This window comes from Heloderma suspectum, chromosome 1, assembly GCF_057233095.1.
Source record: "Heloderma suspectum isolate Gila_16-S chromosome 1, 16-S_ref, whole genome shotgun sequence".
Classification (NCBI taxonomy): Eukaryota; Metazoa; Chordata; class Lepidosauria; order Squamata; family Helodermatidae; genus Heloderma; species Heloderma suspectum.
The window spans coordinates 222,821,352-222,848,332 of record NC_139458.1 but is presented as its reverse complement, the minus strand read 5'-3'; the positions used below and the strand labels follow the sequence as shown (position 1 = coordinate 222,848,332).

General features: G+C 52.0%; 1 protein-coding gene across 1 annotated transcript; it reads left to right on the top strand.

The window, feature by feature from the left end:
• The first annotated feature begins 10,981 nt into the window (after positions 1 to 10,981).
• GBX2 (gastrulation brain homeobox 2) lies at positions 10,982 to 13,757 on the top strand. The gene is made up of 2 exons (XM_084830178.1): positions 10,982 to 11,880; positions 13,234 to 13,757. The coding sequence occupies exons 1-2, from the start codon at positions 11,379 to 11,381 to the stop codon at positions 13,755 to 13,757; spliced, it is 1,026 nt and encodes a 341-aa protein (XP_084686304.1). The 5' UTR covers positions 10,982 to 11,378.
• Positions 13,758 to 26,981: the final 13,224 nt, after the last annotated feature.

Sequence of the window (26,981 nt, the reverse complement as noted above, 5' to 3'; positions counted from 1 at the left end):
TGTAGTGTTGATCTTCATGTTGTGAGTAATATACTTCCCTCAAATTCTTTCTTTAATTTTTATTTGTTTTGCCAGAGCTTATGCTCCTTTGTGTTCTCCCTCATTTGGGCAAGACTTCCATTTTCTGAAGGAAGCCCTCTTCCCTTCTAAATCCTCCTTAACTCTGTTATCCTTGTAGACTTCATAGTGCCTTTCCTCCTCTGTGGGCATCCTTTTATTTGTATCCCACTTTTCCCTCCAAAAGGAAGCCCAAAGCAGCTCACACCATCATACATAAACATACAATAACACAATATGAAACGACACCATATGAAAAATTATTGAACAAGAAAAATAGTACAATAAACCCATAAACAAACTTTACATTCAAGTCTTAAACATAAAGTCAATTAATATAAAATTCAGGAATAATACCATTTATGTACAATATCAAACACATGAGGAGATAATAAAATGGAGCCCATATTGTAACCAAAAATACACACTTATACGCCACTAAGAGTCACTATACCCCCCCCCCAACCCCTCACATCAACCTTCCCTCTCAGTGCAAGTTAATGCAAAGGCAGAAAAGGGGAAGGCTGCTTAGGCTACTCCCTAGCCAAATGTACAAACCACCAGAGGTCATTGTTTCTGGTGGTGCCTGGGACTTTATAGCCCAGGCTGGAGCATGCTCACAAGGTGCCAATGACACACTTCCTCCAGTTGGAGGGCTGACACAATAGCCACCCCCCAGGCATGATGTTCCAGGTAGGTTGACTTGAGAGTCATCTGGTCTCCTCAAGCATAAAGAGAAATGCAGGCAGGTATATGATGACAACACTCCCTCTCCTCACCTTTTTTGCTGCTTCTGCTCTATTATGCTTCTAGCTTCTATTATTGTGGGTTTAAATAGTCAAGATTTTAGATATATTTGACTCCCTGCCTTCTTATTACTATTATTATTATTATATTTTATTATATACCTTTCTCAAAGAAGACTCAATGTGACTTACAATAGAATAAAAAATACAACATTTAAAACAGCTACAAAATGTATCCATTAAAATACAACCACCCCATGAAACAACTAAAACATCAATGACAACCATAAACCATTTGACTGATGCATTTAACAGCCCATAATATGCTATCAAATGCCTGGGAATAGAGGAAAGTCTTAACTTGGCACCACAACTTCCTTTTAATTAGTTCCAGTTTTAGAGGTTTCCTCTTTTGAAGTCAAATATGTTCAGCTTTATTGGCATCTCTCTCTCTCTCTCTCTCTCTCTCTCTCTCTCTCTCTCTCTCTCTCGCGCGCGCGCATTGTGATTCCTAAATGGAGTGACAACATTTACATCTCAGACCAAGTGCTGGGTGCTGCTCAGGATTAAGACCATGGTTGCCTTCCCTCTGATTGGTTCCATGACCAGCTGCTCTAATTCTCTAATTATCTCTTGCAAATACCCCCATGCCCACATCAGCATCACAAGGCAAACAGGAGCTGGGACACACACACACACACACTGCCACCGCCCAAATTCCCATCAAAAATGCCCATAACCATCCCAGCAATCCACCCCACCTCCCAACCCAAAATCTAGTACCTTGCATAAGAAGGCTATCCATCAAAGAGCAGCATCCCTTCAAACACAAATGCCACAGAACATTGTGTAAATGAAGAGACCATTCAAACCTTCATTTCCACATCCATACTTTTGAGTGATTGTGTCAGCACTAAGAGAACAGTCAGTTCCCTGCTGCCCATTCCCAGCTTTCTTTGCACAAAAGAGAGACTCTGAGAACTTTATATTCTTGGACTGTTGCTACCTCTGATGGCAAACTGGTTTTCCTACATGGAAAAGGTGGATTGCATAGGGCAGCAGTGCAGAAGATGAAGAATTTTTTTTCTTTTAAACTTATATTATTTAACTTACATTATTTTGCTTTAAATATATGTCCTCCAGTTTTAGTATCAGATGAAACAATAAACCACCTATACTTGTTGGCTTTTCTTCTAATCAAATACTCTAAGATTATTTGCTCTCTTCTCCAGTGTCTCCTTCCTGAATTCTAATCTGTATAGTGTCTCCGTTTATGACAGCAACAAAGTGTCTTGTCCCACTTTACAGACTAACAGATTTTGGATGCAATCCTATGCATGAAGCTGGCTGGGGGATACTGGGAGATGTAGGACTTATTTCTGTCTAAACATGCATAGGATTGCTCTCTTATTGTGGCATAACCGTTTTGTGGACAAAAGCCTTCTTCATCAAATGCATGAAGTGTTAACCTCAGTGGGCAGATATTTATCTATCACAGATAGACAAAGATAAAAATGTAAACAGTGGTGCCAGAAGGCCATGAAAAGCAAGCAACTGCAGGTAAGAACATACCTATATACTTGCCTACTTAGGTGATGACTTTATGCAGCTGTTGGAGTGGACTCCAAATCCATTAATGCGACAATACATCTCTTTGTATTTAAGGGCCCACAAGTCCCTCTGTTGTTTTTGCTGCAAAATATTAATACAGCTACCTCCTGGAATTTGTATTATTCTCCAAAAAAAATATCCCACGCCTCATCCCATCATGCCTCATCACTGTCAGTTATATGCAAACTTGTCCTTTCTTTTGCCTGGAATGAAGGGGGTGGGGTGGGGGAGCTGAACTTCTGATCTGGATGATCTAGGAAGCTTTGTGGATGCCCTTGGGTCATAAAGCATGGAATATGGCCTGTGATGGGGAACCTAGTAGCTTTGCAGAAACCCAGCTTCCATTTTTAAAACAAGTTTCTAGCCATCATAGTCATGATGGGAAAGCCTGAATATATGTGGCCAGTTTTCAGCTAAAGGCTTAGACGCTTTGGAGAACAAGTGAGCATCTTGCGGTGTCTCCTTCAGCACAGCTTACATATACTCCCAGTGGTCTTCATTCCCTGACTTGCTGCTTTAACAACTGATACTTTTGCTCCACTCCATGTAAATGCTCTGAAGTTAAATATCAGGGAAGCCAAGACAGTTACTCTTTAGGTTAGCAACAGTTTTAGTCTGCTGCCACCATGCCCAGTATTCCGAAGTTCTCCCAATACTGTGACTTCAAGAGGTGGAGGTAGGCAAGGTTTACTGGAAATTTACAACTGCAGTTAATCAAAAAGAGGTGTGTGCTTCTTTGTTGTAAGAAGGTGAAGAAAGAGTTGATGTCATCAAACATTTACCACAGGTTAATATGGGGATCATGAAGTCCCTTGGAGGGAATACATGAGGGGAACAGCTGTAGGCTCAGGTCAAAAACACCAGCTCAAAATCAAAAAGCACTGCAAAAAAAAAAAAAAAAAAGTCAAAAGCACCGCAGATGCTGTGTGAGTAGCCCTGAATCATCACATATATGGCAGCATGTGTAATGAGGGACCAGGGCACATGGAAATGGGCAGCAAAAGCCAGCTCCCTTAAGCACCCCGCACTCACACACCCTCGAAGTTTCAGAATAGATCCCAAACCAGAGGTCTCACTGATTAGGGAACAGTCCTAAGTTTACTCAGGCTGCAGTGCTAAGCGTGCCTCTTTAAAAGCCAGTCTCTTGAACTCCTCAGTGGGTAAACATGTACACTGAGTAAATGTGAGAGAGTCAGGACTGGACTTGGGTGGGCTTTCAAAGGCTCTAGGCTCTAATTGAGATTAATGGCTGGCTCTTTGGGGTCCTTCTAAGTAACAGAAGATCTATCACTGATTGTTACGTTCCATTAGAGGCCCATCTAGTTCCAACCGGTTGCCCCATTCCACAGAGAGGCTAGCCAGAAGCTTCTGGGCCACTGCCCTCCAGGACTGGCGTCCGGGGTCCACAGGTCTGTGCACCTCCGGCCGGCACAGGACGAGCGGCTGGCGTGGCTCAGAGCCGTGGCCAGCCCCTTCCCCCGCGCCCCGGGCCTGCCCGGCCCCCTCTTAAATCCGCGCCAGCGTGGGGGCGCAGTCGGGGCAGGGCCTTGGGGCAGAATTCCGGGGTCCCACTCAGCCGAATGAGCGCGAGGCCCCCCAGATGCCGCTGGAAGGAAGGGAAGAAAGGAGCCGCGGCCATCCGAGGAGCGGGGGCGGAAGGGCGTCCGGCAGGGTCCGGCTACGCCAGCGGCCGTCAAACCGGCCGCCGGTGGCGGCTCCCACGCGCGAGCGATGCGTTGCGCGGGGAGAGGCGTCTTCGGCCAGTCCGTTTCGGGGGGGATCCTAGGTCTCGCCTTGTCGGGGGGCCGGAAGGCGCGGCCCGTTTTTGCGACACACAGGCTCCGTCTATCCGCGTCGTCGTCCGCCCTCAGACGCGCTTCTCCCTCCGCGGAAAAAGAGGGCCCGGGTGGGCGCGAGGGTGGGAGGCAAGCAGGCTGCCCCGCATGGCCCGGGCCGCCAGGCAGGGGTGGAATCCGGTGTTAGCCCTACGTAGAGCAGACCCATTGAAATGAATGGGGCTTCCGTTAGTGGTGACTGGCAAGTTTCATTGCTTTCGATGGGTCTACTCTGCGTAGGACCAACATTGGATTCCACCCCCGATCTCCGCCTGCGCTGGGCCCCGCAGGAATCCGCTCCTCGAGCGGCCCTCCAAGCCCGCGGCTGTTTCGCCGGGAGGGCGGTCTGGAGCCCCGCCGGCCCTGCGGCCCGCCTCGCGTTCCTCCCCTGGGCTTTCGCTGCCCTCCTCGCCTCCCGCGCAGCCTTTGCCCTGGTCAGCCGTTCCCTTCCCGGGAAAGGTTCGCCCCGATTGTGTGTCCATCGCTGCCTCGCCATCCGGACGGGGCTGAGCGAGCTGGGCGATGCCCAGCCGCAGCTTCCTTTGGACAAAGCGCGGCTGGTCCTGCTGCTGCTGCATTTTCTGGAGGGTGACTCTGGGGCGGGGGAGACGCTGCTGGGCTTTCCCGCGAAAGAGCCTCCCGGGCAATGGAGCTGATCGACAGCATGCCTAGTGGGCACTTCGCTCGCGCTCGCTCCCGTTTCTCAAATCGAAGGGGAATCTGAACCGTCTCCTTCCCCCGACTATTCTCGCCTCCAGCTTGATGTTCGCAAGTGCCAGGAGGATAAACGATAAACGTCTTCGTCGAATAAAGAACGGGGGGGGGGGCAGGCTACAGATTTAAGGAGGGGGACGCGGTGCGTTTGATATGCACTCGAGATCGGCGCCTTTCCTTTGCTGATGCGAGGCTGACAGTAAACACCCGCTGCAGCCGCAGAGCCCGGGAAAGGGCCGCTCAGCTCGCCGCAGAAGCCCAGCAGCCGCGCATCCCTCTCAGCCCGCTTCGGAGCAAACCCGTTTTCCTCGGTTCCCCTGCCGCGTGAGAGAAAGAACCCGGCTCGTGGTTCTTTGCTGCCCAAAGTGAATTAAAATGGGGCCCAGAGACGCGCACGGTTGATCCTATGCCGAACAGTAGAAGCGTGGCACATTCGAACAGATCTACAATTGACTGGAAGGCTATGTCCTGATTTTCATGTTTAATTTCAGTCATTTTACTTTTATTCTTTTGTGCGCCGCAGTCACTAATGTGGATTAAGTGCTATTCCCCGCCGGTTTCTGGGGCATTATCGATAACCTAGATTAGAACCAGGGGAGTCTGGTGGCTCCGAGTTTGGTGGGGCTGTGAATTCATTCCCGGTTTCAGTCAGAACCAGCCAGAACTCTGAGGGAGCTGTCCAAGCTGCTGAACCTAGTTCGGTGATAGGCTTCAGCACCTTGGATAGCTCCCATAGAGTTCTGGCTGGTTCTGACTGAAACCCAGAATGGATTCACATCCCCACCGGAATCGGAGCCACCAGCCCCCACTGCTTAGAACCCTCATTTCACTTTCTTCTCTCGGTATCGCCTTCAGAGGGCGTTTGGCGGAGACGCGAGATGGGGCCTTCTCGGTGGCAGCTCCCAGGCTTTGGTGCTCCCTGCCGAGGGAGGCTAGGCTGGCCCCTTCTCTGTTGTCCTTGGGTGGGCAAGCAAAGGCGTTTTTGTTTTGTTCAGGCAGGCGTTTGGCATGTGTGGGGTTGGATACTGTTTTATTCTGTCATTGTTGTGTTTTTAAACTGTGTTTTAAAAGCATTTGCTTTATTGTTGTTTTAACCAAGTTTTTATTTTATCGTAAAAATGCTTTACTTATGATTGTTAGCTGCACTGAGCTTCATTTTCTCGCTTACAAATCAAATCAATAAATCATCAGCATGGACTGGGCAAGTGAATACATCCATTGCCTCTTCGAGACATTTCCACAGCCAAGACAAGTATCCCAGGGATTTTTGCCTCGCTTGCCTCTATGTTCGGAGCTGCCTTGCATGAGACGCCTTCGTAGCGCGGTCTTTCTGGGACCAGGCAACGTCACACACCAGGTTCTTGGGGAAAGACCCTCTTCTTGACAGACTCTCCCCGCTGCCCCCTGTTCCACAACCTGCTTTCACAGCATTGCCCCAAGACAAGACACACATACACCTGGACCCAGCCCATCTGATTCGCTCCTGATTCGCCAGATGTTCGCCAGCACCCTGCGACTCCGCCGCTCGCTACCATAAGCGGAGAAGTGCCACTGGGTTGTTGTGGATTGCGGGGCAGGCGCGGAGAACTCCAAGGGGCAGTGCGGCGAAGCACAGGAGGGTTTCATTCAGAACCAGATCTGTAACGCTTCGCTTTCCAGATTACCTGCAGCCTATTCATCCCACGAAGCACCCCCTTCTTGTGCATATTGGAGAGAGATATTTTTAATGTTTGCGCCTAAATCTTTGAGGTGCTTTATAAATGATCACCACCACCACCACCACCACCATCATCAAACATCAGTCACATATGAGAAGAAAATAAAAAGGGAACGAACCAGTGGGGGAGGGGACAAACCAGGCAGAGTGATCCATTACTCGAAATGGTCACTCCCTATATCTGACAACTCCACCCCAGCCATTAGTGAAATGCCAAAGAGGAAATCCAGGCTCAAATTTAAGAGAAGAGGGGTTGTTGTCAAGGGGTCAGAATCAAAGCCATCGCATAATCTGAATCCCAAATGAGCAACGACAACAACAAAACGACGAAGAAGAGGGAAGGGGAGCGACGGAGTTTCAAAACGCCCCTCATGTGTAGTTTCAGTGCACTCTTAAAGAGGTACTGGCAACACGGAAGTCTTAGAAGACTCACTATATCATTCCAAAGGCTTAAAAGTCGATTTGTAACGCAGAAAGTCTAAAGAAAAGTGCCATAAACAGATCGAATTGGGTACAAAGTGACAAATTCCTAAGCGCAAACGGGGGGGGGGGACAATCCCAACAACACAGCCTCACATCTATTTGAAAAATAAATATTATTTAATGTGTATTTCAAAAAAGAAAAATAATTGATGAAAAAGTTTGTCTTGTTCCGCCAACGGGTCTTTAAAGAAAAGCAATTTGCTATATATGTTCTTCCAAGCTGGCCAGTCCCTCTTTTTTGGTTTTCTTATTCCCCTTTAATAAACCACTTGATATTTGCTTGGGAATCTCGATTAATTGAATGGGTTTGCCTTTTTGCCAGGTCCCTTTATCATTATTTATGGGCTCTAAATTGTTTAAAAGTTCCCTTGACGTTCAATTTACAAGTTTGGACCCCCCCCCTTTTCCCCCCTGTCCTGCCTTTTGTTCTCAAGAAAGACATCGTGTTGGAAGGGCTTTGAAAAGCCAAACATGAGAGGCCTGCCCGTGAAAAGGGAGCAGACTCGATCCCTTTTAATTCTGCCGTGTTAGTGAATGACTCTTTGACATAATTGCAGAAGCCGTTTCAAAGCCGAGCGAGGGGGCTGACTTCACTTAAAGCTGCCCACATAGAGTCTATTTGGGAGACTTTCGGGATTTTCTTTCTTTCTCTTCCCCCCCCCCTCCTTAAAGCGTGAATAAAATAGTTTGCCTTTAAAAGAGAGAGAGAGAGAAAGATGAGGCTTCACTGGCTTTTGCTCTGCGCAAATTGGTGTATCTGATGGGCTTTATACAAGAACCCCTTTGTGAAACTCACCCTGGGCACTTTTAGACAAACTTGGACGGGGAGAAGCTTTCCTCGCCCAGATCCTCAAAAGAACATTTCGCCGAGACCATTGAGCCGGCAGCCAAGAGCTGCCTCAATGATGGAACGATCCGTCCACTCTAAAGAGCCTGACAATTAATGCTAATTAATAATACCAGAGAAGCCGGGCCATCCCCCCCTCCCTCCCTCCCTCTCGCTGGGGAGGCGCGGAGCTGCCTCGCGGGAAGGGCACCATTCACGGGGGTGGGGGTTCCCGGGGAGCCGCGCTGGAGTCCTCGCAACTGCAGCCTCGCCGACGGAGCCGTCCAAGCCCGGCCAGGCGCGCTCCCTTCTCCGAATGGCGCCGCCGGTGCGCGCCGCACTCAGCCGCCCGTTGCACCTGCCTGGTGGTGAGGAGTGGACGGGAGGGCGAAGAAGCCGCGGGCCGCCAGGGCTTCAGGGCCGAGGCCAGGAAAGGTTCGCGCGTCGGGTCTGGCCTCCTGCTCCTGGCTCCAAGCCACGCAGCAAAGCGCGACCAACGAGCCCAATTGACCAGGAAATGGACGCCGGGGCTTCTGAAGACAGGCGGACAAGCCGGGTCCTCCCTCCCTCCCGCTCGGGCCATAAATCTCTCCCCGGAGGGGACGGGGGAACAGGAGAGGGTTTTTATTAGCTGCAGTTCTCCAACGCTGAACGCACTGCAGATAGTTTTTAAGGTGTCTGGGATCGATTTTGGTTAATCATGACAAACCACTGCTGGGATCCTTTTTTACGACAAGCTCGCCGCCGGTCCCCTCGTTTTCTGAGCAGTTAAACCTCGGATGACAAAAGTCCGCGATCCGGCGGCGGGCGGGGGCGGATGGGGGCCTCCCCAGCAGCCTCTTCAAACCAGACTTCGGCGACCCAGGGCCCACCCTCTCCCCACACTGGCAAGTGGCAGAGGCGCAGGCCCCGAGAGCCCCCATCCCAGGCAAGCTAACGACGAGAAGACGACGCCCTCTTCTGAGGGCCAGCAGGAGGGGGTGCGGGTCTCCGAGGTCTCGTCAGTCGTCGCCCGAGAAAATGCCCGTCGCTGAGGAGCTCTTAACTTTGCCATGGAAGATTCTAATCCCGCTGCGAAATCGGGAGGCTGAGTGGAAAGGCGGCAGCTTGGGAGAGGCTCGGGGGACCGCCGCCACCCGGGAGGCCAAGGGCTGGATGGCCCGCCGGCTCTCTGGCCGGCCGAGTGCCCCGCTCTCTCGACCCCCTCGCGCAGACTGGGCCCTCGAGCCATGCGCTTGTTCGGCCCAAGCGAGGCCTCTTTCCTCGCGGCTTGTTTCAACCTGGGATATTTAGATTGCAACGGCTGCTGTCTGGGCGCCCCGGCAGGTGCCGAGGGTGGCATCGAGGAATAGCTTGGTGTGATGGGTGACGGGGGTCCCGAGTTTGGTGAGGACCCTGGTGCTGTGGCAAGGAGAGAGGAGTGCGGGGGGGGGGGCTGGATCTACAAAGGGTTGGGTCGATACATTCATAAATATCGATTGGTCTTTATTTTCCAATTAACTACGCATGTAAAGAAATTCCCATTACCGTGAAACGGCCCCCATTTCTGTCCGATCGTTATCTTGTTAGGGCCTCCAAAAGAGATTCTCTCCCGTTGCGGTCGTTAAATCTGAACAGGGACAGCAGGATCGGGTTCGACGGATCTCTGCTTAGATGCCCCCCTCCCTTCGAGATGGAAACCACTTAGTGCTTAGTTCCTTCACACGTCGTCAAACTTTTTACCTCCGAAAGGCCGTTTACACAGCTTGCTGATCCTTAAATCTTTTCTCTGAATAACCAAAATAAACATACGGTCGAGGGACGGAGAGGCAGGCGGGCAAAGATCAACTAGCGCTTGGGGGGCCTGGTCGGGCCTGGTCCCACAAGCTCCGTCTCCCTGACCGGACCTCCTGTGCGAACCAGCAGGGGAACGTTGCTGCTATGATAGGACCGATGGAGGCTGGGAGGGGGCGGAATTGATGACATACGTGCTTTCGAAATGTGACCGGGGGGGGGGGGGGCGGACGGAGCCGTCATGAAATAATGGAGAGTTTTCGAGGAAGGAACCAGCTGCTGCGTGACAATGGTGGTGAAGCTATCCAGAGTTTGCCCAGCAGGATGTCCTTCGGATGCTTCCCATTGTTTCCAATGGACATTCTTGTCCTCCGTTTGAATACATCCCTTGCCTAGCTATCACCACCGTCACCACCACTCAAGAAATCAAGGGAAAAGAGACGAAAAACGCGCACTCGCCACGAAGGGGGGAGCGGGGGAGGGCGTTATCTGCTACTGGTCAGGACGAGGCCTTACAGAGCTGCCTCGCGGAGTCCAGCAAGATGCTTTGAAGTTGGCAACCTCGGCAGAAACGCAACCCCCCCCCACGCGGTCCCTCCCCTGGTCCCCAGAAGAGACGCCGCTGCCCGGAACGCTGCTCAGCATGTGTCTGGCTCGCAACGCGGGGACCGCGGCGCGGGCGGAGGGAGGATCCTGGCCATGGCCCTCCTGTGCGTGTGCGCGCGCGCGCGGGTGCGTGTGCGTGCGTGCGTGTGCAGGGGCCCGCAGAGAGTTTAGGGGGCCTGGAGCAGATCTGGTGAGGGGGCGCCAGCCGCCGTCCCCCCCTGCCCGGGACCCACGACGCGTGAGGCTCTGCTGAGCAGTGTCACAGGGCCGGGGCCAACGGGCGCACAGGACCCAAAGCGGGGAGGGGGACAAATTGCCCCCGGGGCCCCCAGCCCGGTGCGCGCGGGCGCTTTCCGCCCAGTGCGGCTGAAGAGGCTGCGCCGCGCGACTCCGCCGGAGGGGGGCCATCGCCCCCCTTTCCGCCGGCTTCTGCGCCGCGCGAGGGGGCGGGGCGGGGGGCGGGGCGGGGCCAAGGATTCGATCTCCTGCTTCTTCTCCGAACGCTCCGCCGGCCCCCCCGCCCCCTTCCAGCTCCCCCGCACGCCCCGGCCAATGGCGAGGGAAGAAGGAGCCCACGTGGGCCCGGGAAGGTTCCAAGGCTGGCAAAATGTGAATGAGAAAGAAGAGCGCGATTCAAAGGTACTGCCGGCACCCGGGAGGGAGGGCGAGCGAGCGAGCGAGCGAGAGGCAGGCGGGCGGGCGGGCAAGGAGGCGCGGAGACCTCGGCGCTCGGCGGCACCCGGCGGGGCAGCGAGCGAGGGACGCAGGAAGGCGGCAGGCCCCGCTAGAGGAGCGGATCCGAGCGCCGGGCAGCCCGCCCCGATGTCTCCCGGCCGCGGCCAGGGAGAGCCCGCGCTGCCCGCCCGCCGCCGCCGCCGCCGCCGCGCCCCGGCCGCCCCCCGCGCGCGCTGCTGCCCCGCGCCGCGCCCGGCCCGCGCCCGGCCCTGAGGCTGCCCCGCCGCCCCGTCCAGCTCGTGGTCTTGCGCGCGCCCCCGGCCAGCAGCGCCTCTATGAGTGCAGCTTTCCAGCCATCGCTCATGATGATGCCGCGCCCCTTGGGAAGCAGCACTGCCTTCAGCATAGACTCGCTCATCGGCAGCCCGCCCCAGCCCAGCCCGGGCCACTTCGTCTACACGGGCTACCCCATGTTCATGCCCTACAGGCCGGTGGTGCTGCCGCCGCCGCCGCCGCCGCCGCCCTCCTTGCCCCAGCCGGCGCTGCCGCCCTCGCACCCGCACCACCACCAGATCCCCAGCCTGCCCAGCAGCTTCTGCTCCAGCCTGGCGCAGGGCATGGCGCTCACCTCCACCCTCATGGCCACCCTGCCGGGCACCTTCTCGGCCTCCGCGCAGCACCAGGAGGCGGCCAGAAAGTTCGCCCCGCAGGCTCTCCAGGGCAGCTTCGACAAGGCGGACAGCATCCAGGCGGAGGCCGAAGACGGCAAGGCGTTCCTGGCCAAGGAGGGCTCTCTGCTGGCCTTCTCTGGCTCCGAAGCGGTGCAGGCGTCCCTCGGTGAGTAGACGAGTGGAACGAACACCTCTCCAGCGAAGTTAGCAGGCCGCCGGCCCGCCTGGCCATGAGGCTAGCCCTGGCTGAGGAAGCCCAGGGTGCAGGGAGGAGCTGGTTCCTGATCGGTTGGTGGGCTTCGGGCTTTCAGAGGAGGGGGGATTCCAGCCACAAAGACGCCCCGGAAAGGGAAGGGGCACTCGCTTGTTTGAAGCCTTTCTAACACGCCTTTCCATATCAGTGCCCAAGGCGAGTTTTCGCAGTAGCAACAAACCAAAAAGCTACAGCTAGAAAACGGAAGCCGCCCTTCTGTTCCTTTTCCTCGGTTTATTTAAATTACTTTGGATGCGGCTGGGAACGGTTCTGCAGGCGGCAACGTTGAAGTTTTCTGAGGGGAAAAAACAAACATTCTGGTTAAGATTGTTGTCAGAAATTGGCACCTCTTGCGTAAGTGGCTGTTCACACAAGAGTTGGCCGAGTTGCTGGGCGAGGCGGGGGGGGGGGGGGAGATGTTAGGCAGAAGATCAGTGGGAGGAGGCATCGCCCCTCCTAATCGACTCCTTGCCTGTAATTAGAAGGGGCATGTGAAGAGGCTTGGGTCACGCACAATGAATGACTTACAGTAACCTCTGCAAAGAGGACGGCTCTGACACCCTTTCCGGGCGTTTTGCCCTCTGGAGGCCCATGCTTAAAAAATAAGTAGCAGTTCTTGGGCGAGAAAGGCTGTAGCGCCCGGGAGGATCTGCAGGGCCCCGCTTGCCTGCCATTTTGCATGCTGGAACAGGAGCCTCGCTGCCCGTTTGGCGATCCAAGGGCGCAGACAGGCATCAGAATATCCCGGCACATGACAGTGAATCTCGCGAAAACAAGGAAGCGTCTTGTGGCTTCGTAAAGACTCAGCAAAGTTATTGCTGCGTGCCCTTTTGTGGGACAGAGTCCATTTCAAAGGTCGGACGCGGTGGGCTCTGCCGCGAAAGCGTATGCCACGCATTGAAGCTGTTGGTCCTTACGGTGCCACAAAGCTGAAGGTCCTCGCAGTGCCTTTGGTCTAGGTGCTACACACGAATTCCGAGATCCTCCGAAGGACCCAGTTGCTGTATTGCCCCAGAACGGCTGGGGAAAGCTTCCTGCGCGCCAACAGCTCCCCCGCCCGACCCGCTCCCTCTTCATTCGCTTGCTTGCTTGCTTGCTTGCTTGCAAGTTCCGATTCGATCCCCTCTGCCGGAAACCTCCCCGCAGCCCGTTCGGCCCCGGCCCGGAAAGGCTGGGAGGAGGCGTAAAAACCGTCGCGGCTTCGTGGCGGGCGGAGAAAAGACGCGTGAAAAGTAACGGAAGATGCTCTCTTTGGCTTTCCTTCAGGGGCCGTCCGAGGAGCGTCAGGGAAAGAGGACTCCAAAGCGGACGACGACGCGAAAGGCAAGGAGGAGAGTTTCTCCATGGACAGCGACCTCGACTACAGCTCCGACGACAATCTGCCCAGCCAAGCGGCTCACAAGGAAGACGACTCGAGCAACGGCCTGGAGGAGAGCAGCCAGAGCGCGGCGAGCGCCAACAGCACCACCTCGACGGGGAAAAACCGGCGGCGGCGGACGGCCTTCACCAGCGAGCAGCTGCTGGAGCTCGAGAAGGAGTTTCACTGCAAGAAGTACCTGTCGCTCACCGAGCGCTCCCAGATCGCGCACGCCCTCAAGCTCAGCGAGGTGCAGGTCAAAATCTGGTTCCAGAACAGGCGGGCCAAGTGGAAACGGGTGAAGGCGGGCAACGCCAACTCCAAGACCGGGGAGCCCTCCCGAAACCCCAAGATCGTGGTGCCGATCCCCGTCCACGTCAGCCGGTTCGCCATCAGGAGTCAACATCAGCAGCTGGAACAGGCCAGGCCCTGAGGGGGGCGAGTTCCGCTTTCTGGCCACCCCACCCGCGCGCGAAAGTGTGGAACGACAAGAGAGGAAGGTCCCCCACACAAAGCAGGGCCTGATCGAGATCTCGGCCCGCGGCTGCTCACAGCGTGATGCCGAACTTCCCAAGTAGCAGAGCAAAGCCCGAGTGTGTTCATAAACCATCAGCCAGAAAACGTCTGTCGTGTTCCAGAGCGGGAGTATCAGCAGCCTGGAAGAGACTCTTTACATATTTATTAGACTGTCCGAACTGTGTACATAAAGCGCTGGATCTCAGCTGCAGTATTTTGACTGTGACAGGACCAAATGAGCAGTGACGTGAAGTCTCACATTCCAGAAGTACATCGAATAGTCGAAAACTGCCGCCCATTTCAATCGCCCCCTCCCCCCTCCCCATTCCGTCTTTGGGGGTTTCTTTTTTCCTGTTTCTTTTGAGAGAGAAAAGGAGAAGAAAACTACCAGACCAATTTTTTGCTGCTGCTTCCTTCTTCCTTTTCTTTCCTTCCTCCTCCCTTTTTCCTCCCCCTCCGGGGGTGTGTGGCTGAGTGAAGGAGACATCCTTCAGGTGTGTCCGCCCCCGCCCATCTTTTCCAAAGGCCTGGCCTTCTATTGATTGGGTTGCCTGTTCTAAGCCATGTTTCTTTTTTGTTTTTGTTTTTTAAATGCACGACTTTTTTCCTATTGTGTTGCATTAATTTATTTCCAATGTAGCTTACTTCTTTTCTTAAGTTATGAAAGCGAAACGAAACACAGTAATGTTGTGAATAAAAAACCGAAAAAGAGAAAAAAGAAAAAGTGACCGGAGTGAGGGGCTGTTCTGTGCAAAGCGTGGACGGTCTGGGCTGGCAGTGGTGGGCTCCCGGACGCCCCGAAAGGGCGCAGTCGGGCGTTTGGCGCTCCCGTAAGCGGAGGCAGCGGTTCAGATGGCAGGTAGAGACCCTGAGCGCAGGGCGAAGCCGCGGGCCTCCAGCGGCGAGAGGAGGGGAGGAACCCGGAGAGAGGGCGCGGTTCCTCCGCCTTGCCCAGAGCGAGGCGCCGACAAGCTGGAGCTGCAGACCCAGCTGGCCTCAAAAGGGGGGCGTCCCTCACGCTGGCGGCGGAGAGCAGGCCGCAGGGCGCGGGCCAGGGCTCTGAGCACGGATTGGGAGCCCCCTCAGCAACCCGAGCCCCCTCGGGGGGGGAAGGACGTGTGGGAAGGGGTGTTTCGCCCCGCGCCCTCCGCCGCGGCTGCTGCACGAGGGCCTCGAAGAGCGCGGACGCCGTCGGGGCGAGGGAGCCAGGAGTGGGCGCGCCTCGCTCCGGATCCGCAAGCAGCGCGAGGGCCGCTCTGGTGTGGTCCGCTCCGAGGAGGGGTTCTGGGAAGAGGCGAGGCGACGCGGTCACTGGCACACGGGAACTCTGTCTCCAGTGGGCAGCTCTCTCCCGCGCCGATGCCCTGCCCACCTGGAAGCTCGGAGGACGACTCCACCTCGCCGGCTCCGAGCGCCAAGACGTTGATCGCCCCGATCGAGTGTCGGGCAAGGGGATTGGAAACGACTCCCTCGCTGGCCGCTTGAGATCCAGGCGAAACGAAAGGGGCTTGGCGGGGCGGGGGCGGGGCGGGGGCGGGGGCCCGGCTGGTTTCTCGGGCAAGCGCCAGCGCCAGAAGCACCCGAGACTGGGATCCCGAGCCAATCCAAACGCCCGGCGCAAGGCTGCGCGGACTGCGTGGGGCAAGGGCCGAGCCACAGGTGAGGGCTCCGCGCACAGCGCCGCAAGCAGCCCGGCGGGGCAGCGCCAGCCTCCCGCTCCGGAGTCAGCCGATGTCACCCTCGACAGTACACATTGTTCTCGCTCTCGCTTTATTTCCACACCGCAGCAACATGGAGTCCGGTTCGCTTCCGCCTCCGCAGATGGGCTGAAAAATAGAGCCGGCCCGCTCTTAAGCCGGGGAAGGTGTTTAGTTAATGATCAGGATCGGATGGTATAAATCTTGCGTGTTTTATAGGAGAACAAAAATCCACGTCCCCAAAAACAGAACAAAAAAACACATTATTTTAAAGGGGTGGGGGTCGGGAAGAGACCGAAAGAGTTTCCACGACTTGTCTGCGAACTAAGTACTGTGCAAATCATAACAATCGGCAGGCGATTTAAAAACATTTAAAACCCCACATTAATTCACAAGCTCCAATTACACTTAGCCAAAAATAACTCTAAACTGTGAATATGTGGGTAAATTACGGAGAGATCTAAAGAAGCCGTGCGCCCTGGAGAGAACAGTCAGGGTCGAGTTTAAGCTCCAGCGAGAATACCAAGTGTTGCACGAGGCCAATCCCAATATTGACATAAATTTATCAGTTACACTAAATCATTTTGCAAGGCTCTGAATTGCGTTTGAGAGGTCTGGGGATGCACGCAGCTTCTGGGTAACCAGCAGCATCGCATCGCCTGTGCAGTGCCCATCCCTTACGGTGCCTTTTACGGTGGTAGACGCAGTAGCGGTGGTGGTGATGATGATGATAATAATTAATTATAATAATTAGAAATGCTAAATAAAATGTTCATAGTTTCTAAATAAGTAGTCTGATGCTCCTCGTTTACAAAAATGGCGATTATTTCTGGATTTCTAAGGAACGTTATCTGACAGAAAAGGTCCCAGGTTCCACCTCAGATCTCTGACATGCGTGGCCAGCACAGGCATTGCCACTGGCGGGACTGGAGAGGACTTCGCCTCAAGAGGGGAATAATTTGCTTCCGCCGGGGCGCAGCCCAGCGGGTTGGTCGGCGTTGCTCTGACGAAGCCAATGTGCCGAAGAGACTCGGCGGGCGCCGAGCCAGGCTGGCTTCAGAGGGGCTTGGAGACGTAGCTCCCTTCCTTATCCTGGCATTTCGGACGACCAGATTTCAAGCCGGCTGAGTCTACACGTGTCCATCGCTTCACACAAGCCCAACTCTCTCAGGATGGTTTCTGATTGCACAGAAAGGGACCACTTCAACAGCAAGGGGGAATCCCTAAACTAAGAAGCAAATTTTACGCTGGGGGGAGGGAAAGTGGGGGCTGCCAAGCCCTTAGGGCCGCCTACAGGACCTCGCAGAGGTCAGCGTTAAACGTCATCCCGAAGACTCTGGGTTTTATGGAAAGGAGTAAGCGAGTGTACATTCCGGCGGCGCGCAGGGCGACTAGTCGAATTCCCTCGTCTGTTTCCTCAGCCCTTCTGCGCTGAAGCAGCAGTCCCCAAAGGGCCCCAACGCTGTCTCTTCGCCCCTTTGCAAGAGATATGGGGCCCCGCCCCCCCTCACACACCCACACCTCCAAAGCAAGAAAAGTGTTTCCTTTCCCACCAACATAGAGAGGGTCGAAGAAAATCTGTGTGTGCGTGCGTGTGTGTGGGCGCGCGGGTGGGGCTCTGTCCCCTCCTCAGACAATAATCTGAACGGACGCGGGGGGGCGGGGGGCTGCATCCAGGCAGGGTCAGGAAAAGCCCTGGAGTGGGAGCCACCAAGGCAGAGGCAGGAGCCAAGAAGATAAACAAGCGAGGGGGGTTGATAGCTGTCATCATCACCATCATGGCTTTCATTTGGCTGCCTAATGAGTCAGATCACAGGCAGAGAGAAAAATTGTCAATCGCCCAGGCCCTAATGAATTTTTTTGCAAATTGTAATCAAGCCAGGCCGTCTCAGCTCGCTGATTAATGAGACCCAAGAGGCTTGGCCAGCACCTCCGCTTTTTATTCCGTCCCAGCCTCCCCGCACTAAATTAACAGCAACTTGTCTGCGCTTCAAATTAACTCCCCATGATTAATTCTGATGGGGGGGCCTGAAGAATAGCTCGCGCTAATAGACACTGGCCTCTGATGCTGTTTGAAATTAATACACTTCCCCCCTTTGGCTGCCTGCTTTAATCCGGAGCTGGGTTTTGACATCCCTATATTTGTTGTTACAATAAATTTCACTTACATCTGCACATCAAATCATTACAAAGCCCGCGGCCCCATCCCAGAAAGCCGGGGGCCAAGTTGAAAAACAGCCGGGAAAGTTGGATTGGGAATCGCCCCGTTTTCAGCCAACAAATCCACGCTTGCATTTATAGCCGTCTATTTTACATTTGATTAGAAATACTAGATTAAGAGAGAGAGAAAATTCTATCGCTAATTGTTTGTGCTATTTAACACAGCTCTGCGGCACTAGATAATTCATTTTAATACACAAAGAGCGGATATTCCATTTCCGGGACATGGAGGGGAAAGAAAATCTCGCTTTTTAATAAAGGTTTTAGAACGCATTGAAAACTACAGCCGTGGGAAAAACGGGATGACTCTTGCGAAGGTTATTTACTACACCTATGGGCAAGAAAGAAGGTGGCCAAATGGCACTTATTTTCTTGGTCCTATCAGAAAGTACAAGGAAAGTTCAGTCTACAGAAAGGGAGGGTGTAAAAAAGGAATAATTCTGTTTTCCCCCATGATTAAGAACGAGGTGGGGGGAGGGATTCGCTGTCATTCAAATGGAGTGCCAATTGAGGTCTCCTCGACAAGAGGAATGAATGATTTCTCGAAGGGCCCCCACCCCCCGTTGTCCTCAACTGCCCCATAATCTCCTATCTTCCCAGTTCGCTGGCGGGGAAAAATATTTCAGATCCAGCCACCCACCTATATGGATTTACGGCTCTGATGGCCGTTGTTAAATCACCAGGCTGAGGTCAATTTCCTTCCCTCCCCCGGTGGGTCGCCGGGGAAAACACAGCTGCGGCAGGACAGGAGACCCGGCCACCTCTCTCTCCTCTTCCTCCCCCCCCCCAACTTGTTTCTGTTTGTGTTGACTTAATTGGTTTAATTATTTCAGTTGTGATTGGCAAGCCTCAATCTTTTTAAGCGCCCCCTCGTGCCCCAGGGGTCTGCCAGTGATCTCTTGTCAGAAAGAAGGCAGATTGCTTTGGCAAGCCCACAAGTTTTACAAGAGCCCCTTTGTGGCCAGGAATGGAGAGAAAACCGGGAATGACCCGGCTTGGCCTCCGCTCCGCGGGAGCCCTTTTCGCAAATATATATATATATGTGTGGGATTTTCATTTGAAGCCCAACCAGAAATTGCAGGCCGCAGAAAAATGGCCTCCCGATCGCGAACCGTACGCCCAATTTGGATTCGTGTGGAAAGTACACGACCCTGCCGGTTATACAGCTCTCTGATCCGTGTCGCAATTGAACGGGGTAGCAATGTTAGCTGCGAGGGTCTAAAGACAGACAAAGGTCGGTTCCAAATGCAAACATTTCAAGTCACGTCGTTATATCAAAAGATCAGGGCGAGAAGTGGCCACAAAGCGGTCAGTTTGGAAAGCGGTTCTTTTGGGGTTGATGCAAAGCGATGAATTTGAGGAGGCAGGATTCCTGAAACAAATGCAACGAAGAGTCTTGTGGCACCTTAAAGACTAACACCCTTCGTTGTTTTTGCTGTAATAAGCTAACACGACTACCCCCGGGATATGAAACGGATGGTGTTCCTGCTTGCGTAGGAAAGTGGAGAGAGAGCAAAACGAGACGCAAAGAAAGAACCTCTATTAAATTCCCTCTCCCATCACCTTAGGAACAGGACAGAGAGCATGGCTAAACACGCCTGGCAGGGAGGGCGGGCTGGATTCAAAAAAACTCACCCTAGACCCGATCCTAAATGTTTACTCTCGTGGACGTAATCTCAATGCAAGCGTGTCCTGATTGATCGCGGGGACGGAGAAGTTTCTGCCCCCTGGACTGTTAGCTCTAGTCTTGGAGAAAGCAGCTTACGCCTACTTAGGAGTAAGCCCCACTGGACATCACAGGGCTAACTCTGAGCAAGCATGCATAGCGTCGCGCTGCAGATACGCAAAGCGCTTCGCCGCTGCAACCAACGTCCGTGAGCAGGCTGGTGAGGAGGTGGAGCCGGCCGAGAGAGTCCTTGGCAGCGCGGTCCCAAACCCGGCCGCTCGACGCAGCCCTTGTCCCGCGGCGCGGCCTGCAAGTAGCCGCTCAGAGCACACTCGCCGTGCGCGTCTTTACGGGATGGCAGCGGAAGCTCCCGCGAGCAGCCGCAGCCGGATCAATCTTCATATTCAGCCCTTATGGCGTAAACATGAGAAATGTGAGCGGGGTAACTGAACATGAATGCAAATCAAACTGTCACAGTAATAAAGTACCTGAAACACTGACACACAAAAGCAACACCATATGTATGGAGACAACCTGTATGAATTATAAATCACATCATAAAAATTGATTGCCTATTTTAACCGTTCAGGAACAGACACACAGACACCGAACTGCCGCCGACGGCTCCCGCCCCGCTCTCCCGGAAGGGCCCCCCAGCAGCCTCCCGACCCCGGATTGCTGAGGGTCCCGAGAGCTCCGCGCTGCTGCTGACACGAGCCCCGGCTTCTGCCAGAGCGCGGAGCCTGAGTCGTCCTTCAGGTCTGAAGAGGCGCGGAGGGTCGAGGCTCCCTGACTACACGTGGCGGTTCCCCTCCTCTTTTTATGCCACTCTTCCTCTGGGCTGCTTGGTTTCACTGGCTTGTCTGCACTGGGGGAAGCTGTGGAAGTTCTTGAGCCACACAGGACTCTTCCGCTTGTGCACACGTAGACCCCACAGAGCAACCGCCATCCAGCCCCTGCACCCCCTTTCCACTGTTGCTTATTCTTGGGCCGCGACAGCTGCCCGTACCTCTGAACAGACACACACACAAACAAAAAGGGGTTTGCTAGCTAGACCCGTTTGTTGCCGCCATTTACGATTCGTGCCATACTTTTAATGCACGAACTGCGCATTTTGTTCCTGCTCGGGCGGGTTGCTGTAATTCTGTTGCACGGCTGAGTTTCTCAAGGTGGCCCCTCAAGAGTCCACGGCTGAGCAGGGACTTGAAGCCGTCTGTCCAAAGGCGCCAAGTTGCAAAGAGCTGCCAGAGTCACCCCATCACATCACCCCGACTGGTGCCACTCAGGTAGGTGGGTAAAAATGCAAACCATTTTGTCGACCAGAGAAGAATATGACTAAGTATCACCGTCACTACTTAATTCTTCTATTCAATGAATATTCAGGGCAGTTTACAAGAGTTACCACTGCTTTTCCTTAGACTCTGAATTTCTTGAAACGGGGACTAGCTTTGGCTGCTTACATTGTTACTCTGTTGGTAAAATGATGCTTAAGACTGTCACATCAAGAATGCCCAAGAACGCACCTTGTTGTACCAGAATCAACTTTGATCTGTAAATATGTTTTTGCTTTTGAATTTCCATTCCTCATAATAATAATTTTTAGAATGCAGCTGAAAAACTTGAATATTCCCATACCCCCAGTAACTGTTCTAAGAGAAAACTTTACCAAAATATTTAGCCTTTATATTTTCTGGGACCACAAGGACATCAAGTTGGATCCAGACAGGCAGGTTGGGGGCGTTGGCAGGGGGGAGCAAGGAGGCAGATCTACCACCTCATCTACAGCCCTGTTGGCTCATGCCAGCTGGGGGGGGGGGTCCTCTTCCCATCCTTCTGTGGAATGTGGTGTTTTTTGTTTTTGTTTTTGAAATTCCTCTCCCATTGCTTTCCCCAGGCAGAACACAGCCCTCCACTGTGGCAGAACCCCACCCGCACTGGAGTGTAGCTCCTCCCACTGGCAGAGGCCAGGGTGGGGCAATTCTGCCAGCTCCTGACCCCTTCCAGCAAGGAACATGGTGGGCACGGGAGGGGGAGTTGCACTGTACTTAATTCCCCCTTGAAATCCGGGGGGTTTCACTTTGTCATGATGAGATTTTCACCCTGATTTAAGTGGGACCAAAGCACATCGAGCTTCCTCTGGCTTCAACCCATCATGTGCCCTTCACCTTCCAGAAAGAGGCTTCGTTTGAGCATCATATGGGGCAAAGGGACAGAAATCCATGGACAGAAGGGTGGGATCTCTTGAGGCAAGCGAGTGCCCTGTAGGGGTCACTTCACAAATTAAGGCCTAACTTCTTATTTCCAAATGGAAAAAAGTGGTGATGCTATTTTAAATAAAATAAAACAAATATTACAATCATAAAGTCATTGAAAAATAAAACACATCATAATACCATCTGAGGATAAGGGGCATTTATTTATTCAGAGAGAAAAATAAGTAGCTTCCTTAAACGCTTTCTGCTTAGCCAAACCAGGGTCCTCTCTAGTGTGTTTCAAGTCATGTTACATGTTCTCTAATGTGGCTTGTCTCCCAAAGGGTCCTAACTCTTTCCAGTCCCAGACACCCTAGCAGCATCTAGGAAGTTCCTTATACAACGTTTGGCTTTAGGCCACACACAGTCCTTTAAACGATGTAAAAGAACTACCCCATTGGTTCATAATGCCAACATCTAATCCACAATATATGCAACTCAAACTCAAATTATGTTGCCCCCCAAATGGCTTCATCACAGTGCCACTCCGTAGGAAACAGATGTATCTTCCCCCAAGCCCTACACTACTCACAAACCGTTCCCCAGTGGAACAACAGGGACGGTCCTGTTTGCTTTTCCTGTCAGCACTATGCAAGATGGGGGCACAGCCCTGCTACCCTCTTCCCAGCACCTTCTGAGAAAATGCTAGTCTTTGGGCAGGCAGGGGGAGGGAAATGTAGCCTTTCCTTGGGAAATACTGTAGCACCATGCAAAAGCAAACAGGGCCCTAGAGAATGGAGAACTGCCTACTCTGTGGCTGCTCTTTTTTCCTGCTGTGCCCAGGCCATAGAGAACTCTAATCTATTTATTTCAAGCCACTTCATCCCCTCTCATGCTTTTGTCATGGCTCCAGCCCCTGGCTTTGTGGTATGACCGCCAATCTTTTTTAAAGCCCCTTCCCCTCTCATTTGGGGTCTCTGCGGCTGCCTGTATTACAATGGATAAAACAGGATTACACTGACTTGATCCTATTAAACCCTGCCAGCTGATCTGCATTGACCTCCCCACAGCTCACTCGGCAAACTTACTTAAAACTTTTCTCTGGTCATTTACACACATACAGGCTGGAAAGGATATATAAAGTTGGGATGATGCTGGCACAAAGCCAGCCAAGAGAGTGACAAGGATTTGTTTTTTTAAGGGCTGTGTAAGAAGTGCATATTCCATTCTAAGAGTTTCTGCCAGTCTCTGCATCTTTTCTTTTTCTTTTGCTAGCATATCTAATATCTCATTTCTGTTAAGGTGGTTGGTTAGGGAAAAAGAGAGCAGGCAGCTGTGGATTAAAAACAACCAGACCTAGCTCAATGCAGCATTAGGACTGATTCTGACATTACTTTTCTCGCCAATACATGCTGTCCCAGCTGCCTTCAAGTACTGATGTGCCTGTTCAAATGTCATGTATGAACCAAGCAACCATATTTATGGATCGCATAATATGATTGCGGGGCCATGTGATTGCAGAGTATAGCTGTCAGCATATATTCAGGGAAGTTCACCGCAGATAATGTTCACAAGAAATGTAATGCCTGATATGAGTAGGATGGCCAGATCAAGGTCCTGGGATGGTTGTTGCAGCTTTAGGAGTTGCACAGAGCACACATTTCCCCATTGCAGCCCTGTGTTAATGGGAGCAGTCACAACTGGTGATGTTCTGGCTTCTATGTGCTTCTTAATGGAACATGTGCCTAGTAACCTTTGCTCCCACACCCAGAATAAGCAGCAAGACACATGGTATTGGATTAAAATAGGGCTAGAACTTTGTTGACATCACAACAATGGGATCTGTAACCAAAGAAAACTGAGAGCAGACAAAACGATTGGTGTAAGCTGGACCATCTAGGATACCTCAGCCTCTCCCTAGTTAAGGGTGGGTTTATCCTGGCTTGGAGCCTGAGAATCAACTTCTTGTCTATTTGCTGCAAGGCTGCCATCATCAGGTGCTCATTGGATGAAGAGGCCGATACTGGGAAGGGTATTTTTCTTCTTCTTTTGCAGTATGCTTTCTTTTCCATGTGAAGCTGACATTCCCTTCTTTTGGTCCCATAGCTACACTACTCCTGACAGCAAGACCCCCTTTGACACCCTCAGGCCTGCTGGGTGGGGGGCAGTTTGTCCCAGGCCCCACACAGCAGGGTGGGAGGCCCTAGGCAAGCGTTATTTTATTTTAATAAAATGCAAGCCATTCACATGAACCGAGGCAAGGAGAGTGGGTTTTATTTTTAAATTCGAAAAACATGCTCACACATGCTTAGAATGTTCCTGCTGCTCTAAAGCCTTTTCCTGGACCAGGAAGGCTTTGGAGTCTGCCTGGTGCCCAGCGCCTGGCAGTGCTAGTCCCCTAATTAAGAAGGGAAGCGCCACAAAAAATAGGGTCAGCTTAGGCTGTTAGCCTGAGCTGGCCAATCAAAGGTGACCCCTTCCCTCCACAAAGGAGGGGTACGTTTGGGCGAGGGGGGGGGGTTGCACAGAGGAAGAAGGCTGGTTGATTGACTGGCCAGTAAATGGAGTAGGTGGCTAGCTGGCCAATCAGAGCCACTTGTGGATGTGTTGGGTGGTCCAAGCCCAGTTGAATGGAGCGGGTGGAGTGACTGAGGCACAGTATCTCCTTTATTTCCACTCCCCCATTCTTCACATGCAGAAGGGCGGGGGGAGAAAAAGAGAGAGGAGACCAGACCAGACAATCACTGTTTATTTTTTCATATTTATACCAGCATGTTCTTCATTTAAAAATCTTTCCAGTCTCTGTTTTGGGTGTCTAGAGAAATTCATAGGTGGTGCTGGGTTATAAAATGCAACAAAAATCTTTGTTCCCATCTTGTTTACACCATCTCCCCCACCCCCACCCCCAATGACTGGGGAAAAAATCATTACATGGCCTCTGCTAGAAATTGCTTTCTCTGTGTTGCTATTCTGGATAAATTGAGGTGGGGCTGGACTGAGGTGGTCTGAGCTGGTTCTAAATTGGGGCTTTTTTTTTTTTGTCTTCCATTATATCTGTCTTAAGTAATTAATTGGCCTCCATTTTGTGGTCCTATACAATGCTTCTCAGTCTGTTTTTACCCTTTCCCTTCTTTTGATGGTGCAAAGCAATGCCTTAGAACATATATTTCTGGCTAAATTTCTCCTGTTTTGTATTTGCTTTTTAAAAAAATTATTATTTTAAATCCTGTGATTATGTAACTCAAACTCAGCATTGACTTCAATTGCCTGCTGCCTCAGTTTTGCTGTGTGTGAAATGGGTTCCCCCTCTCCTCCCCTGCTTCCAAACATTGATCCGTGGCCTCTGCCAGAAACTGCTTTCTCTGGATAAATTCTGGATAAATTGGGGTGGGGTGGGGATCTGAACTGATTTTAAACTGGGGGTGTTTTTGTCCTCCCTTATGCTTCCCTTAAGTAATGAATTGAGGCCCATGCCCAGCCTCATTTTGTGGTGCTATACCATGCTTCTCAGTCTGTTTTTTTTTTTTTACCCTTTCCTTCGTTTGGTGGTGGAAAGTAGCATCTTAGAACACATTTCTGGCTAAACTTCTCCTGTTTTCTATTTGCTGGTCAAAATTATTGTTTTAAACCCTGTGATTATATAACCCATACTCAGCATTGACTTCAACTGCCTGCTGCCTCAGTTTTCCTGTGTGTCAAATGGGTTCCCCCCCCTTCAGTCATTGATAAGTTGCCTTAGAACACATATTCCTGACTAAATGCCTCCTTTTTCTGCTTGCTGGGACCCACTTTTTAAAAAGCCTGTGATTATCTATACCAGATATTCAAGGGCAACTTTTCAATCATTCCTTCCTATAAAGGTCACCCATTATAACAGAACTTCTGGTCATAACCCTTACTCCACATTGGCTGGCTATGTGGTGTACCTTGTAGGCCTTCTTTCAATCATATGCATTTTCACTCTGAAGTCATGGTTAGCGTAATGGCTCTTGCACTCTTGACTGTGCATAGCATTACAGTGGTACAGGGCATCGTATTTTATTTCTTGTTTTGAACAGCACTATCAGCTCATGTTGTTTTGTATTCATGCTGTATTCTGTTCCAAGCTTCTGACAAAAAGAAGTTGAGGAAGCAGCTCAGAACTTGGTTCTGGAATACTTCCTAGGCAGTGGTTACTACGCATCTGAAAGCTCTGTGTGTAAGGTTCTTCTAGGAGTAGCGAATCAAGGATAGGGGTGGCTGTAAGGGGAGGAGGAGGCCATACACCTTTTCTCACAGCAATTTTAAGTAAATGAAAAATAGTACATTTTTTACAGTTTTTTTCACCCAAATTTCCTTTTAAAAAATTGTCAATTTGTAAGAGATAAACAACATATTTAAACATGAAAATACTCAGCCCACTTTAGCATTAGGTCTGAAATATTTTTAATTACCTATTGAAGAAAGATTAAATGTCCTAATAATTAGTTATTAGGTACAAATATTTTGATATCTACTTTTTCATTATGTAGGTATTTATATGTATACTATAGTTATTGAAGAAGCTGGGACTTTTTATGGGATTTATGGTCTTCCAATTATATATAATTTCAAAACAATTGTAATGTTTGTGTGTGACCGCCGGCCCCCCAAATTCCATTGCCCCGGGCCCCCAGATTCCTCTGGGCGGCCCTGGACACTCTCAAGTTTGGCTGAGCTATATGTACTTGATCACAAGACTTTGCACGGGGAGCTTCAAAGGACTGTAATAACCACCAGGGGGCCTCACTGACCGAAGCTGGCTTGCGCAGGCCAGGCAGGCCGGTACACTCTTCGCTAAGATTTGTTGGGCCTGACAGGCAGACCTTACGAGGGCACCTTAAAAGGCCTCCAGACAGAGGATGCTTGGGCGTAAGCCACAACCACTTCCCCACTGCAAATAGCGGCCACTAATGGCTGCCCATTACAGGCCTCAAAGTGTCAACTGTGGTGCACTGGGCCCCAAAGCCCAACCCCCTGATCTTGGGGTGCCTGAAAGGGCAAAGCTCAGGGGTGCCTGAGAGGGCAAGGCCCTTTCCCAGGCTGTGTATGTACATGCGTGCAGTTTGCGGGCTTAAAAAGCTCAGGTGGCAGCAATTGCTGTCTAGCGACATCATGTCTTCCTCTGCAGGTGCCTCTGCACTGCCACTGCTCGGTCCAGTGCCCCAGTCTGCTCTTTCCTTGCAGTCTTACCCCACTGCTGCTGAGACTGGAAGAAAATGCAAAGGAAAGGGGTGGGCACAAAGCTTCTGTAGCTCTAGTCTAGACTGCTTCCTTCCCTGGTTGGCCAAGACTGCAATAAGGATGTGCGAACTAACACGTGCTTTGCCCTCCCTGTCGCGGGACAC